This window comes from Typopeltis vanoorti, chromosome 11, assembly GCF_054136105.1.
Source record: "Typopeltis vanoorti isolate ZY-2024b chromosome 11, IOZ_Tvanoo_1.0, whole genome shotgun sequence".
Classification (NCBI taxonomy): Eukaryota; Metazoa; Arthropoda; class Arachnida; order Uropygi; family Thelyphonidae; genus Typopeltis; species Typopeltis vanoorti.
In genome coordinates, this window is record NC_143559.1 from 22,664,099 (window position 1) to 22,680,053 (window position 15,955).

General features: G+C 33.6%; 1 protein-coding gene across 7 annotated transcripts in view; it reads left to right on the forward strand.

The window, feature by feature from the left end:
- Positions 1-15,955, forward strand: part of LOC150101365 (serine/threonine-protein phosphatase 2A 56 kDa regulatory subunit gamma isoform-like) — a 430,932-nt gene that overhangs the window by 58,370 nt on the left and 356,607 nt on the right. For 6 of the 7 annotated variants that reach the window (XM_090400222.1, XM_090400219.1, XM_090400225.1 and 3 more), the window contains one exon: positions 14,959-15,073. In XM_090400222.1, the coding sequence (XP_090256348.1) occupies positions 14,959-15,073 (115 nt within the window). The remainder of the gene's footprint in view (positions 1-14,958; positions 15,074-15,955) is intronic. The other variant, XM_090400226.1, reaches the window with a different exon arrangement.

Consider the following 15,955-nt stretch of genomic DNA (forward strand, 5'->3'; position numbering starts at 1 on the left):
TGAATCAATCATGGTTTTCTTCAAATCTTGCCACTGAATCTCCAAGGTTTGGTTCCTGTTCTCAAACTCTTTCGTTTTTTCTTTAATAATCTTTGTATATGTTAGTCTACAGTTCACATGTGAGAGCTGCTCAACTTTTATTCACTTTAAAACTTTCTTACATGTTCTTTTCAATAGGAAATTCTATTTTATCCTGCTTAAGACTAAATGGTGATCACTTCCAATTTCAAATCCTCTGTACACTCTAGTGTCCTGCACCAGAGAGAAAACATAACTATCAACAATAATATAGTCAATGAAACATTTCTTATTCCTTGCCTCTTCTCTCCACCTGAAGTTGTGCACATTTTTGGTACATTGTGTTAGTAATAACCAGTCCATGTCCTGAGCAGAAATCTAACAGATATTTGCTATTATTATTAACTTTGCTCTTTTCTCCACATTTTCTCAATATATTTTTGTATGTCTGACAATAATTTCCAACTCTGCTATTTAGATCCCCAAGAAGGACCAACTTTTCCTTTTTCATTGTGTCAGTTGCTTTCTCTAAAGCTTCAAAAAATTCCTCCACCGATTCTTATATTTTCCCACATCACTCCACTTGAGACTGCCTGCCATTCAAGAAGGTCATTAAGTTTCGTAACTTATTTAAAAAAAAAAAATGCACATCAATTTTTCTTATTGATTGAAAGTCAACAAAAATATTTAAGTTTCAGAACTTTACTTTCGCTATGCATTCACTAATGGCTTGCACATAAGTGATGGAAATATGCGTTATTTTTTCTGTATTTGAAGAGGAAGATATATCAGAACTACTTAAAGCTTTTTTGATGAAAAAAAATTCTTATATCCATTAGAGGAAATAATATATTGCGATTCATTCTGAACATAAACGGAATGGGCCCGATGAACTAGTGTTTTAATAGTTCCTGCCTTTTGACTGGAATGGTGATGAGATTCAGCATGGATATAATGGCCTGTATGAATCTCTTTGCTGTAGACTGAGAAATGTAGATTACCATCTGCATTTCTCAGGCTACGAATTAAAAGATCCAAAAAGGCTAACTGCTTATTTACTTCTACTTCTAGGGTGAACTGGATCCTTGGATGAAGTGCATTTAATTTAGAAAGAAACTGTTGTAATTCATCAGAACAGCCATTCCAGATAGCAAAAATGTCATCTACTTATCTGAACTAGTCACAAACAAAACGTCCAAACAGTGCTAGATACGGTAAAGTATAAGTAAAGAATGCTAAATGCATTAACAGAATAATATTACTAATGCGCTGTAAGATTGCACAGTTTTTCCTACCTGCTGTAAATTAAAAGAAGTTTTTAAGTCTCAAAGAGCTCATCAGATTTATTTAAAGGCCACTAGGTCACTTCTAAATTATCAGCTACATGAAGCAAAAAAAAAACTCTTGCCATCTTAAATAGAGAAATTGTTGATATCAAGAATGCTCTAGAATCAGTATTAGTGGCTGAAACTTTTAACACTGTTTTGCTTATATCATCGACTTCATACCTAAAGCGTAAGTTTGATTCACTAGTGAGACGCCCTAGATCCATTACTAATATCTGTAATACAGATAGAGTAGCTATCAATGTTTCTGACCATCCACTAACAGGCAGTGAACATCTTGTTTTATCAAAAGGACATAATTTCGCCATTGTTCTGAATAAGGTACCCCTGATGGAATTTTTTCATAGCATAGACAGAGGTATTCAATCCCTATCCCAAAAAAACAAATAACAGGACATGTTTTGAATGTGCAAAAATTCTTTTTAATGCCAAGCCTCCTCGTCCTAATTTATCTTACTCTGAATTAAAAGCACTGAATAATAATAATAATTTAATTATTATGAAAGCTGACAAAAGGTCATTCAAGACTAGTTATTCAAGAGAATATGAGAGAAAAATGTCTCTACTGCTCTGTGGCTATTCAACTTACAGGCCTCTCACATCAGATCCTACCAGTAGTCAGCTAAAAAGACTTAATTCTCTTATAGATAATGTATCTATATGGGATGAAGATCAAAAGAAAAAACTTAAAACCCTCTTTCGGTGGTCCACGTAGATTGTATGGCCTTCCAAAAGTTCATAAACCAGGCATTCCGTTAAGACCAGTTGTAGACTGTATAGGTTGTCCCACTTATAAAATTTCAAAATTTTTATCAAATTTACTCACTTCTTCAACTAGAAGAACTGCTACTTAAATTAAAAAAAAAAAAAAATCTTTGGATTTCAAAAATAAAATTTTGGATCATCATTTGTACGTTTTGAATATTATGATTAGTTTAGATGTTGTTTCATTATTTACCAATGTTCCTTTATCGGACACCATTGAATTACTGCTAAAGAATTTCCTTCATATATTCGATTTTGTAATGCATTCTGGTTATTTTTCCTTTAAAAACAAGTTATGTCAACAAATCGAAGGAACAGCAATGGGCAATCCTATTTCTCCTGCTATTACCAACTTCTATATGGAGCACTTTGAACAATATGTTTTTGACAACATTTCACCTACACCTACTCACTGGTTCAGATATGTAGGTGAAATTTTTGCTATCTGGAATGGCTCTTCTGATGAATTACAACAGTTTCTCTCTAAATTAGATGCTCTATCCAAGGATCCAGTTCACCCTAGACGTAGAAAGTAAATAAGCAGTTAACCCTTTTAGATCTTTTAATTCTTTGCCAACCAAATGGTAACCTACATTTCTCAGTCTATAGGAAGGAGACTCATATAGGCCATTATATCCATGCTGAATCTCATCACCATTCCGGTCAAAAGGCGGGAACTATTAAAACACTGGTTCATCGGGCCCACTCCTTTTGTGTTTCAGAGGAACTATTACAGACTGCAATATATTATTTCCTCTGGATATAAGAATTCTTTCATCAAAAGAGCTTTAAGTAGTTTTGATATATCTTCCTCTTCAAATACTCATATTCCTCATGCTTTACGAGGAAATAACGTATATTCCTATCCCTTATGTGCAAGGCATTAGTGAATGCATTGCAAAAGTTTTAAAAACCACTAAATATTTTTGTTGACTTTCGATCCATAAGAAAAATTGCCACCTTTCTAACTTCTCCAGATGACAAGCTTCCACATCTAAGTCATCCAGGTGTCTACCAAATTCCTTGCTCTTGTGGGTTATCTTATTTCGGATACACAGGAAGATCTGCTTTTATTCGGATAGAAGAACACAAGTCGTATATTCAGTACCTTGAACCTGAACAGTCTGGACTTGCAGAGCATGCCATGAACACTAGACATAGAGTTCATTGGAACGAGAACAAGAGTCCTTCACAAAAATCAGTTCCTCATGGAACAGCTTTATAAAGAAACATGTGAAACTTGACTTCACTCTCCCAACTTAAACAGATCCGATGGTCTATGTCTTTCCCCTTTGTGGGAGATAGTATTTTTTAAATAAGCTAATCTTTCCTAACTATTTATTTGTGTGTGTGTGCATGTGTGTGTTTTTAAATAAGTTAGGAAACTTAATGACTTTTTTTTTAGTTATCTTACATGAGCCTACTTAGGTGGCACCCTTTGGAATTATCAGTTATTGTTTAATTAGCCTTTTTACATGTACTGAAGGTGCCTGTGATACTCAGGCGAAAATTCTACTAATAAATAATATTTTACATGAATTAATTTAATTCTTTTGTTATAGTTTTAAGTAGTGACATTGTTATCATTGAATGTGTCAGCAGAGCTAAGCTAATCTAAGGTCATATGGTCATTAAACAAAATAAGAGAGGAAAGGTTAGCAAAATGAGTTTTTTTTTTTTTAAGTGGGAGGAAAAAATCCCAGAAGAAGACTAAGATCTAGGTGGATTGATTCAGTCGGAAGTGCCTTAGAAGAATGAAAGGGCGTGCTGAGAAGTAATAGACTAATTTGGAGAAAAGTTGAGAACATTAATAATAGTGTAAATTTAATCACGTAGTGCTATAGTAGCCTGAACACCTCTTGAGGGTACACATTGGGAAATAATGATGATGGAGTGAATTTTGAAGTCATTATAGAAGATAGCTGACATTTAAAAAAAAAGAAAGTTTCTGGATACAGATAGCATAAGAAATTTAATAGTAGTATAATAATGTATACAATTCATTCAGAAATTAACCAATTCAAAAGGTAGATCAGCAGCAACAACAACAGTAATGAATTGTTTTCCTTTTAACAGATTCAAGCTCATGCTAAAGCAATGCCATACATTTATATGGTATATATAAATAATTTTTAAAAATAATTACTGCTTGCCATTAATAAGGATGAGAATCCCTAATTTTGACCAAGGAAAGATTGTTATTGTTTAAATTTGGACAGTGTAATAGAGCTTCAGTACTCTTTAAACAGTTGCTTAAGCATAAGTTATAGATGTGTTATGGTTTAAAGGATGCTATTATCAATGACATTGATAGACCAAACTTTTCAGACCATGCTAACTTTTTTTTTTATGGATGGTGTAAAATTGGTGTTTCTGCAATGTTTTTTCAACAGAACATCCTCTTTGTTCAAAGTGAGAGAGAAAGAGAAAAGACAATCACTTCAAGATGTTTATGAATGCAACTTTAAATGATATGCATCATCACTTACAGATACCATACTTTTTAGTTTTTGATTGAACTTTTAATATAGCAGCTACAACTGTAGTATGTCATATGTGTTCAAATTAATTAGACTGTGCAAATTCTTTCATCACAAGGGTGCTACTTGTGCGGTCTGATATTGCATGCCAGTGAAGGATAAATCTTAGACCCCCCCCTTTTTTGACCTGATCCCATTTTTTGCTATGTCTACTGTTTTCCTCTGACCTCCTATTTTGCTTTGTTATTCTAATGGTGCCAATTGGGATAATTAGCCAGACTGCTGTTTCTATCCTTCTGAATTGAAATACCTAGATCACACATTACAAAATTGAACAAAGGCCTTTGTTCCCACTGTTAAAACTTTTCACCCAACATCTATTTTTCAAATGCACTAAGCCACTCTAAGAACAGAATTCAGCCTATCACAAATTATTTGAAACAAAAATTGGCTTCAGTATCTGACTGTGTTGAAGCATATAGCAATTACAAAACAACCAGTAACAAATCTGTGTATGACTTTTAAAAGGCTGCATGCAGAAAAACAACATATGATAATTGTGCCCTCTGGTACCTTACACATATCATTAGGTGTAGCTTATCATTTTTGCTTTCACCAATTTCTCTCATTCTCAGATGACACTGTTTTCCAACAGCTAAAGATGAAGTTGACATCACGGCATCATTCTTCTCCTCTGGTCCTGCATATATGACTAATGCAAATCACCTCCTGCCACACCAGACACAATGTGCTATGTAACTCTGTGGGCTTGCACTAGAAAGACAAGAAAAAATCTTGAACAACTTGCATATCAGTTAATCTTCTTGACTCCAAAGTTTTCTGTGCCAGAACTAATATCTGTTGTATATAATCTGTTGTGCCTCCATAGCGCAATTGGAAGAACAGCAGAATATTGTGCTCTTCAATTGGAAAAGACCTAGGTTCGATTCTCATCGTGACGAGGGGAATCTTTATATGGGCTTTTTCAATTGAAGGTGAGTTAGCCGATCTCATACGGAGGTAGCAGGGTTTTTTCTACTGGAAACTGGTTTTTCATCCTGCATACAGACAAATCTGCCTTCAGAACATGTGCAATTTACAGAGAAAAAATGCTGTTGTTGATGATGATGGGGCAGTAGATGGTGTTGATGGTGGTGTCATAGTAGGAGAATTAAGTGGCAGTGGAGAGGGTGAGATGTATTTAGCAAAGTAGGGTAAAGTGTCCTCTCGCAATGAGTTCTTGGACTCCTTGGAGGTGTCACATAATAATAATAATAATTTTTACATACTTGAAATCTTAGCTGGCATCTACCCACAACATGGAAGCGAGCTTAATTTCACTCTATTCCATAAAAGGAGAAAAAAGTCTGCCATCATTCTCATGGCTCTTTGCCCTTACCTGCATTTCTATCTGAAACGAGGCATTCATATTTAATTTCACCAGGTGGAGGTTTGCCTTCAATCAGTGACTGTCAGTAATTCCATCAGTAATGAACAGCAGATTTTGTTTATATCACCCAGCTCTGAATATATTGCATGGAAGTTAATTGATATATTTTGATGTTATATTTGACATTTCCCAAGCATTTGATTAGGTATAGCATAAGGGACTACTCAGAAAGTTGTGATATTATGGTCTGCTGTGGCTAATTCTCTCATGTCATCTCAAGGGCAAAGTGGTAGTCATGCAAGATAGAAGAGGACATCTTAAAAAGATTTCCATAATTCTTGGTGATTTCTCTATTTATTGTCACCTCTCATTTGATCTTACTACCAACCAAATTAATAGGATTAATAAATTGATTGAAAACATCTCCAGTTGGGATGAAGAATTAAAGAAAAAACTGAAAATCTTTTATGCCCCCCCCCCCCAGGTCATATGGTATTCCTAAGATATATAGGCCTAGTGTTCCATTAAGATCTGTAGTAGATTGCATTGATTGTCCTACTTATAAGGTTTTTAAATACTTGTCTATATTATTATTATCTTCTTTCACTGGAAAATATACTTTATGTATTAAAAACTGGATTTTAAAACTGAAATTTGTGATCTTTATTTATGGCTTTTCAGATGCTCTTGATATAACATGCAGTAGTCAGCAAGCATGGAGTGTTACAAAGGTCATCTCTTTAATTGCATTTTTCTTAAGCCTACAGTATGGTACATATATGTTGATGATATATTTGCAATATGGAATGGTTCTTCATCAGATTTGAAACAATCTCAAAAATATGATTTATCCTAGAATTCAGTTTACCTTAGAGAAAAAAAAACAATCAGCTAGCCTTTCTAAATTTATTGATTTATGGTCAGCCTGATGGTAGTTTCCTTTTTCAGTTTTTTTAAAAGGAAACACATATTGATCATTATATCCATTCTACTTTCCATCATCCCACTCAAAAGTTTGAACCATTACGACCTTATTACACAATGTTCATAATTCATGTTCCACTGAAGAAGACCTATGTTAAGATTCAAATTATACCAAACCTTGAAGTAAGACAAGCCACAGGAGTAAAGCATTTAACAGCTTTAGGCTTCTTGTCTCTAGTTATCTCTGGAAGAAACCTCTGATTCCATTTCCCTTTATTAATGGAATTTCTGAATATAAGATATACTGATTAAATATATACTGCTAAAGTTCTAATACTTCTCAGCATTGTGTTGTCCTTTCAGGAAGATTTATACCTTTCTTTCCTCAGCTAAAGACAAGCTTCCTCTACTCAGCTTTCCAGGTATCTACTAGATGCCTTGCACATGTGGATTGTCTTAATTTGGACAATCTGGAAGATCAGCAATTGTCTGTTGTGAGGAACATAAATCTTATGTCCAACATCATGAAGCTGAGCAGTCCTAAACTAAATATGCTACCTTGACCAAGGCAAGTGATTTGAAATCATTAGCCTCTATACATGAATTGCCCAGGCATGAAGTTACTTCACGCACAAACTGTGTTTGCTTATACTTCAATAAAGGATTAAACCAAGAATATAATTTCTTGGCATCTTTAATTTATAGTATAACCAAGTGGAAAAACTTTCAACATCTATCTCTAATCCAGAGTATTTTAGTAATAATGGAAATATGACTTCAACCTTGGTATCACTTCTGGGTCTGGCTCTGACTGATGAGGCATTGACAAAGGTCGAAACTGGTCTGGGTAGCAAAGCACATGTCTGTAAGAATATGTGCTTTGCTTTATAGGATACTAAGGCAAATGATGTGAGGGCGTTAGCCTCTATATACAAGTTGCCCAGTCATGAAGTTACTTCACACGTAAACTTTGTTTATTTTCACTTGAATAAAGGATTAAACTAAGATTATAATTTCTTGGCATCTTTAATTTATTCACTAGACAGGATACTTTGGCCAAAAAAAAAAAAAAAAAAGCTTTTACATAAAAGTATGTTTTTTGTAGAATGGTTATACAGAAGCTTTAGCCACCTGCCATAACATACACTGGTAAAAGGCCACCTTACTTCATAGGAACAAACTGAAATATGAAAGACTCCTAGGGTCTCCCTCAGCCTCAAACCACCATACCCTAAAGAAATTTGGTTTTATGAACAACCTCAAATCTGGGAAGCACTCATCCTGAACGCTGCTTCAGCCAAACACACACACACATCCCAGCTTACTAAAGGGTACTACTTTAGACTTGCCTTTGTTATCCCACTTTAGTCACACTTACCTTATGCTGTGTGTGCGTGCGTGCGTGCATGCACATATCAATTTAATTCCTTGATGAATGTAATTTGACTCAGTTGAAATACTGGAAATATTAAAAGTTTCAAGTTTCATATTGTACTCCCTGATGTTTCACTAATTCAGATGAAATATTGGAATAATTAAATATTATTCTTAATCCTTTCTCACTATTTCATTCCATTAAGCCTCTAACATAATTTTCTCCTAGTACTTAAGAGACGGAAAAGCCCTAACACACGGATTATGGTTATTCATATTGAAGATAGAACATGCTAGGTAAAACATTGTGTTAAGTTGAAACTTTGATTGTCTAGAGAATTAAACAGGCTAGCCTTTCTAAAATATGAATACAGAAATATTACCGGGATACTTAAGGGTCAAAGCTGTATAACTGAGAGGAGACCTCCACATAGCCTTTAAAGGAATGCAGAGAACCGACCAGGGCTTCTGACCTAATGTCCAATCCTCACCTTCTCGTGGTGCACCATGTTGGGTATCTACTTGGATACTGAACGAACGAGGATGGCTGGCAATTTGGGATTTAACCGACCAAATTGTATTCTTATTGGTAAACCAAAATAAAAAATGATAGTACAACATGATGAAATTTCATGCTGGCTGGGGCGTTGCCCGGTTAAACAAGGCCCCCCGTTGTTTTCGCCAGGGAACCAGGGCAAACAGCGAAAGTCAGCTACTGGAACAAATCCTAAAACACACCCCAACTCAATATCACCAGAATTGAAGATCAGTACTATCATCATAAGAAACATGAATGGCAAAGAAATGGAGCTAGCTGAGGAATTAGATAAGTAACAGATCGACATAATAGGGGTGGCTGAAACAAAAAAAAAAAAACTGGTGAGATCTTTCTGAGCAATAAATACAAAATGTTATATTCAGGCAATAACAATCAAGGAAAAGGAGTAGTCATAGCATTCAACACAAAATACGAGGCTAATCTTCTTCAATGGCAGTCAGTCTCAAGTAGAGTAATGTGGGCAAATATGAGAATGGGGAACTGGACAATGAGACTTATTTGTGGCTATAGTCCCACAGAAGGTTCTACTAAGGTAGAAGTGGAGGAATTTTTTGAGGCTTTAGAAAAAACAACTGACACAATGAAAAAGGAAAAGTTGGTCCTTCTTGGGGATCTAAATAGCAGAGTAGGAAATGATTGTGAAACATACAAAAATATTTTGGGAAAATTTGTAGAAAAGAGCAAAGCTAATAATAATAGCAAATATCTGTTGGATTTCTGCTCAGGACATGGACTGGTTATTACTAACATCATGTTCCAACATAAAAATGTGCACAAATTCACATGGAGAGAAGAGGCAAAGAATAAGAAAAGTCTCATTGAATATGTTATTGTTGATAGTGATGTTTTCTCCCTGGTGCAGGACCACAGAGTGTACAGAGGATTTGAAATTGGAAGTGATCACCATTTAGTCTTGAGCAGGATAAAATTAAATTTCATATTGAAAAGAATAACATGTAAGAAAGTTTTAAAGCGAATAAAAGTTGAGCAGCTCTCAGATGTGAACTGTAGACTAAAATACACAAAGATTATTGAAGAAAAAATGAAAGAGTTTGGGAACAGGAATCAAACCTTGGAGATCCAGTGGGCAAGCCTTGAAGAAAGCCCTGATTGATTCAGCTAGAGAGGCATGTGGTGAAGTTGTCTGCAAGAATAGAAAAATTAGAACTCCATGGTGGACACAGGAAGTTAAAGAGGCAGTGAAGGAAAAGAAGAAAGCATATCAAAAGTTCCTGGCAAATAAGTCAGCTTGTGCTCTTAGAGAATACAGAGACAAATGCAAGAATGCTAAACACTGTGTAAAACTAGCTAAACAAAAGTCATGGGAGGACTTTGGGAAGAATAAAGAAAATAAATATCAAGAAGGTGGCAAAATATTCTGGAGGTTGTTGAAGAAGCTTAGGAATGGAGGAAAGAGTGCTGTAAAAGGAGTTAGAGATGATAAAGGTGGCATGAAAGTGGAAGAAAAAGATATCCTTGAAGTATGGAGTAATACTTTGAAAAACTGCTAAATGAAACTAGCAGTAATGACAGCACAGTGGTAAAAAACACTGACGAGGCATGCAGTCAGGAATACATATCCATACTTGAAGTAGAAAAAGCGATCAAAGGCTTGAAATGTGGAAAGGCAGCAGGAGTAGATGATATTCGACCACAAATGCTGAAGTATGGTGGTATAAAAGTCTTACAGTGGCTGCACTGCATAGTTCAGAAAGCCTGGACAGAGGGACGAATTCCCGATGATTGGAGTATAGCTCTCATAGTACCCATATATAAAAAGGGAAATAAAACTGAATGTGAGAATTACAGAGGTATTTCCCTACTGAGTGTTCCTGGCAAGATCTATGCAAGTATACTTGAGAAACTATTGAGAAGAATTGTGGAAGAAAAGCTGGGTGCAGAACAAGCTGGATTCATGCCAAATAGAGGCTGTCAGGATCAGATCTTCACTTTACGACAAATAGTCGAGAAAGCATGATAGTATAACAAAGAACTGTATTTAAGTTTTTTCGATTTGGAAAAGGTATAATACAAGGTGCCAAGAGAGAAGTTATTCAATATGCTTCAGTTATATGATGTCAATGGGGAATTATATCAAGTAATACTTAGTCTGTATTTGAAGTGTAAGTCGGCAGTTAGAATTGAAGGAAGTACAGGAAGATGGTTTAATGTTAAATCTGGTTTTACACAAGGATGTACATTATCTATATGGATCACATTATGAGGGAAAGTGGTATTAAACATTATATCAAAATTGGAGATGTTAATGTCAGCTCTTTGCTTTATTCGGATGATGTTATACTTCTAAATAAATCTGCTACAAGACTTCAAGATTCTCTGACTAAATTGAATAACTGCTGTATTAGATATGGTATGAAGGTCAGCATTAAAAAGACAAAGACAATGAAAATAGGTAGAATTGTTGAAAATGTCAACTGTGTTTGAATGGGGAACCTGTGGAACAGGTAAAACATTTCAGCTACTTAGACATGATTTTTAGTGAAGATGGTAAATTAAATATGGAAATAGACAACAGAATAAACAAAGATGGTATGGTAGGGAGTCAATTGAATAAATTCATATGGAATAAGAGAGAAATTAGCCAAAACACTAAATTAGCTGTATACAAGACAGTGTTCAAACCAGTTTTAACTTATGGATCTGAGAGCTAGGTCAGAAGTAAAACACTTGACCAAAGACTAGAAACCGCAGATATGAGAGTCCTGAGAAAGATTATAGGCATGAACAGATAGCATCAATGGCAATATCATATTAAAAAAGGGATATTAGAAAAGAACTTGATATTGTCAGCATCCCAGAATGCGTTAGCAGAGCTAATCTCAGGTGATATGGTCACTTAAAGAGAATGGGCGAAGATAGATTAGCAAAACAAGTGTTCTCTGCCAGGTTGGCAGCAAAACGACCCAGAGGAAGACTGAGATATAGGTGGATTGATACGGTACAAAGTGCCTTAAACGATAGAAATATAAGATCTGATAATGTTGGAGTCTTGACAAGTAACAGTCTGATTTGGAGGAGAATTGTAGATAGGAAGTTAGTAATGATGTAATTTTTTTCACGTAGTACTGTCATATCCTGTACACCCCTTGAGGGTACATGGCAGAAATTTGATGATGATGATGGTTATACAGAAAGAGCTCTGAGGAGTTTTTACATCGCCTGAATTTAAACAGATCTGATGGCCTTTGGTTATCTCCTTTATGGGCAATGTTATTGTATCAAAATTCTGTAAATTCCTAATTATCGTATTATAATTTGTGTGTGTGTTTATATGTGGCAAGCACCAGTATATATATAGCTAAATTGCAATTAATACAAGTTCAAATAATGTTATATTCAGTTTAGTGTGAATTATATGATACCAAGTTGCATTTGGGGTTTTAGGATCTAAAACCTGAAGTAGCAGTATCTAAAACCCCAATAGCAACTTGGTAACCACAGTTGTGGTTACCAAGTTGCTATTGGGGTTTTAGGTACTGCTACTTCAGGCTGCACTTGTTTAGCTTCACATCTGCACGTGCTGCTGCTTGCTGTAATCATGTCCGTGTTTGTGATATGTTTTAAGAAGTATCTTTAACAAAATGGACAAAAGAAAAAGATTCCTTCAGATAAAAGCACCATGGGTGCAGAAAAGAAGAGGCTCGTTATTATGTGTGATGTGATTGAACTATATGAACATAACAACTCTAAAATAGGACAAGATGTCAGAATGCCTGAGTCCATGTTATAAAATATTTTAGAACATGCATATGAAATAAAAGAAAAAGGTGAAATTGCATTAACTTTTTGTGGTTTATAAACATCTACAAGGAAAAGAAGTGTTACAATGATAGAGCATCTTTTACTGTATGGATAGAGGATTGCAATCAAAATTGCATTTCATCTGAATGGCTGCTCTGTTAAGAGCAGCCATCAGATAAATGCTTTAAATGCAATTTTGATTGTAATCCTGTATTTGTTTAAGAGTGAAATAAAAAAAATAAATAATAATGAAGTAGAAGAAATGTTTAATTCAAGTGTTGATTCATTTTATCTATTTAAAAATTGAGTTCAATTACATAATGTTAAAACTACCACTAACTGTGAGGAGATCAGTGCAAATGAGGACACAACATCTAAATAACCTGATGTTAAAAAAAATCAAAGTTGGTTGGATACATTGATCAGTAGATATTTAACATGGATTATACATTTTTTCTGGAAAATGATGCTTTCCAGAATTTATATTTAAAAAAAAAAAAAAGTTCAGTGTTTGCTGCTAAAATATTTAAAGACAAATATGTTTTTGTCAGTTTAAGTTTACCTTCAGGAATGATATTTAGATTTTAGTTTTTTTTTTTTTTTGCTCTCTATAACTACTGTGACTCTGATAACAATAAATTTAAATTATCAGTATATCCTTTTTATTCTTTACTGTGAAATTTCATTAATAAAATATAAAATGTTATGCTTAAAATTTTTCATTGCTTATTTCCATCAAGCTGGAATCAGTTACTATATTTTATATATAATTATAAGTTTGAATAGTGTGAATTTGAATACTACGACCATTTCACGGGATTTGTTATTTGCACTAATAGTTCAGCTTTATATGTTTATTTTATTGTTTCTTTAAATTAGGAATCGTTGACTATTTGTTGTCTTACCATGCTGTGGTGGTACTTTTTAAAATACTTATTTGCATTTTGTGTTCCATTGTCAGTGTATGTATTAAGATATTTTAGATACTAAGGTGAAAATTTGACTTTTGTTAAGTTTTGATTAACATGCCACATGAATAAACATGACTACAAATATGAAAGCTTACACACCTGTTGTGTATAAGCTGTATTGAAACAACTTTTTAACTACTAAAACAAAATAAGATAAACTGCTTATCTTTAGGTTTTGCATTTTTGTATATAAAATAAATAAATACATAAAAATAGAAAAATAAAAGTTTACCCTGCTTTATAGTATTGGAGGATATTATAAGGCACAGGTTTTCAACCTAGTTGTGGTTGCGTGTGAATTCAAGACTGGAAGAGAGTATCAGGCACCAGTATTTTTTTTCTATGAAAATTTATACTTGTTTATGATATCAAATGATAACAATTAACAAATTAATTAACTGTGAAAGTAGAAATACACTTGTAACATTTATTATACAATTAAATTAAATCATTGCACGATAAGCAAAAACGTTTCTCTTTACTCTGGATAAAGCAATAGTCTTATTCCCAATCGTTGTTTTGTATTTTTGTATTTCATTCATTTCTAATAAATTTTGCGGCAAAATTTTTAAACACAAGAAAACAATGTATGGTCAAAGTGTGCTGACAAAACCGGTGAAGTGGTGACACATCCCTCAAGTGCACAGTTGCCAGTAGACTAAATTCATAAAACATACAAAATTGGCACTGGTAACACTCCCACTCAAAGACTGAGGAATTACAAAATGTTCATAATAGAGCATAAATGTTAACATTTTTTATGATTTCAGTAAATATTATTACTAGGAGAAGACCTATATTTACCAGTTTCAATTTAATTTTTCCTTATTTAATAATTGACAGTGGGCACATGCAAATAGTTCCATGGGTGCATTTGCACCCGCAGGCATAGGGTTGAGAACTCTGCTGTAGGGTATTTTCCAATACAGGTAACAATTGCTGTTTAAGATGTTGAATAACATGGGTTTTGTCATATTTATTGTTCATTATAAACATTTCAAACGCTCTTACTGAAATTGTTTGAACAGTTGATAATCTGCAGTTTCATATATAAGGGGGTGGGGCTATCAGACACTTCATAGATTAATGTATTTTACTTTCAGTAAAAGAGCACCATATCACTTAGGATATGTACTGATTGTGTATAATAAAAATCAGCTGCTACTTGGATTTTGATTGGTTTCTATTATGTTATAATTAGTACTAAATGTAAAATTTCTGTTTTCACTTTGAGTTTTCTTATCAGTATGATTTCTAGAGAACAAGTTTTAAGTTAAAATTATGTGACATTAGAAATTTCTTTTTAAAACGTATCAGAACCAGATGATTTTGTAGTTATCACCATTTATAATATTGCTGTTTTGTGTAGATAGACAAGAGTGATCTCAACAACAAGACACAATTCTTCAAAGTAGATAAGAAGCAAAATTCCTCACGTTCCATCATTAAAAACAGAGAGCTGCAGAAACTAACACAGATTAAAGGTGAATGTGTGACTTTTCTCATTTGATTTTATAAAATTGTTATCTACCATTTATGACACAGCTTTTCCGATATTGGAACAGGTAGTTATTTTTTGTATGCTGCAATTAATGCTTGCTACTCAGTTTGACTGTAATTTTTCTGATGCTTTCTGCTTTCAGGATTTTCATTTCAGGTAATCAAAACAACCCCCCCCCCCCCCAATGCTGAAGTAATTTGTTCTTTAATGATGAAACATACACAGTAGTATATGCTTTCATTAGGAAATAACAATTATCAGAATATTTATGAGAAAAGAGAAAATAATTCTAATTATATGTTATAAATCAGTATCAAATTATCAATTAATACGAATTCTAATATCTTGTTATTTTATATTTATTGAAATAACCATTATTGATCAGAATTTAAAGACTTCAAGAGCAAGTAGTGTATTTTAGATGTATGAATGACAAATATGCTAAATCTGTTCAGTTCATTTCTGTGTAATTTTCATTTCTGATAATTCACTCTATCACCTTCCTGCTAACTGACTATAGTTATCTAGACTTTTCAATGTGCTTTTTAATTTTACTAAATTAAAACACTAATTTTAATTCAGTATGCTTACTTTTAAACAGAATGGTAAAAGAAAGATTAGCAAACACGTGTTCTTTGCTAAAATGGCAAGAAAAGACCAAGGTCTAGTGGATTAATACAATAAAAAAATGCTTTAGAAGAGAAAAAAAATATAAGATCTGATAATAATGGAGTCTTGACTGGTGCTTGATGTGCCAATGCACTGAATACCAAATATTTGGTTTAAAATTTGGCTGAAGCAATACTCAATTAAATTTTATGAACATATGTTTTCAAAAAATAATAATAACATAAATAAAAAAAAA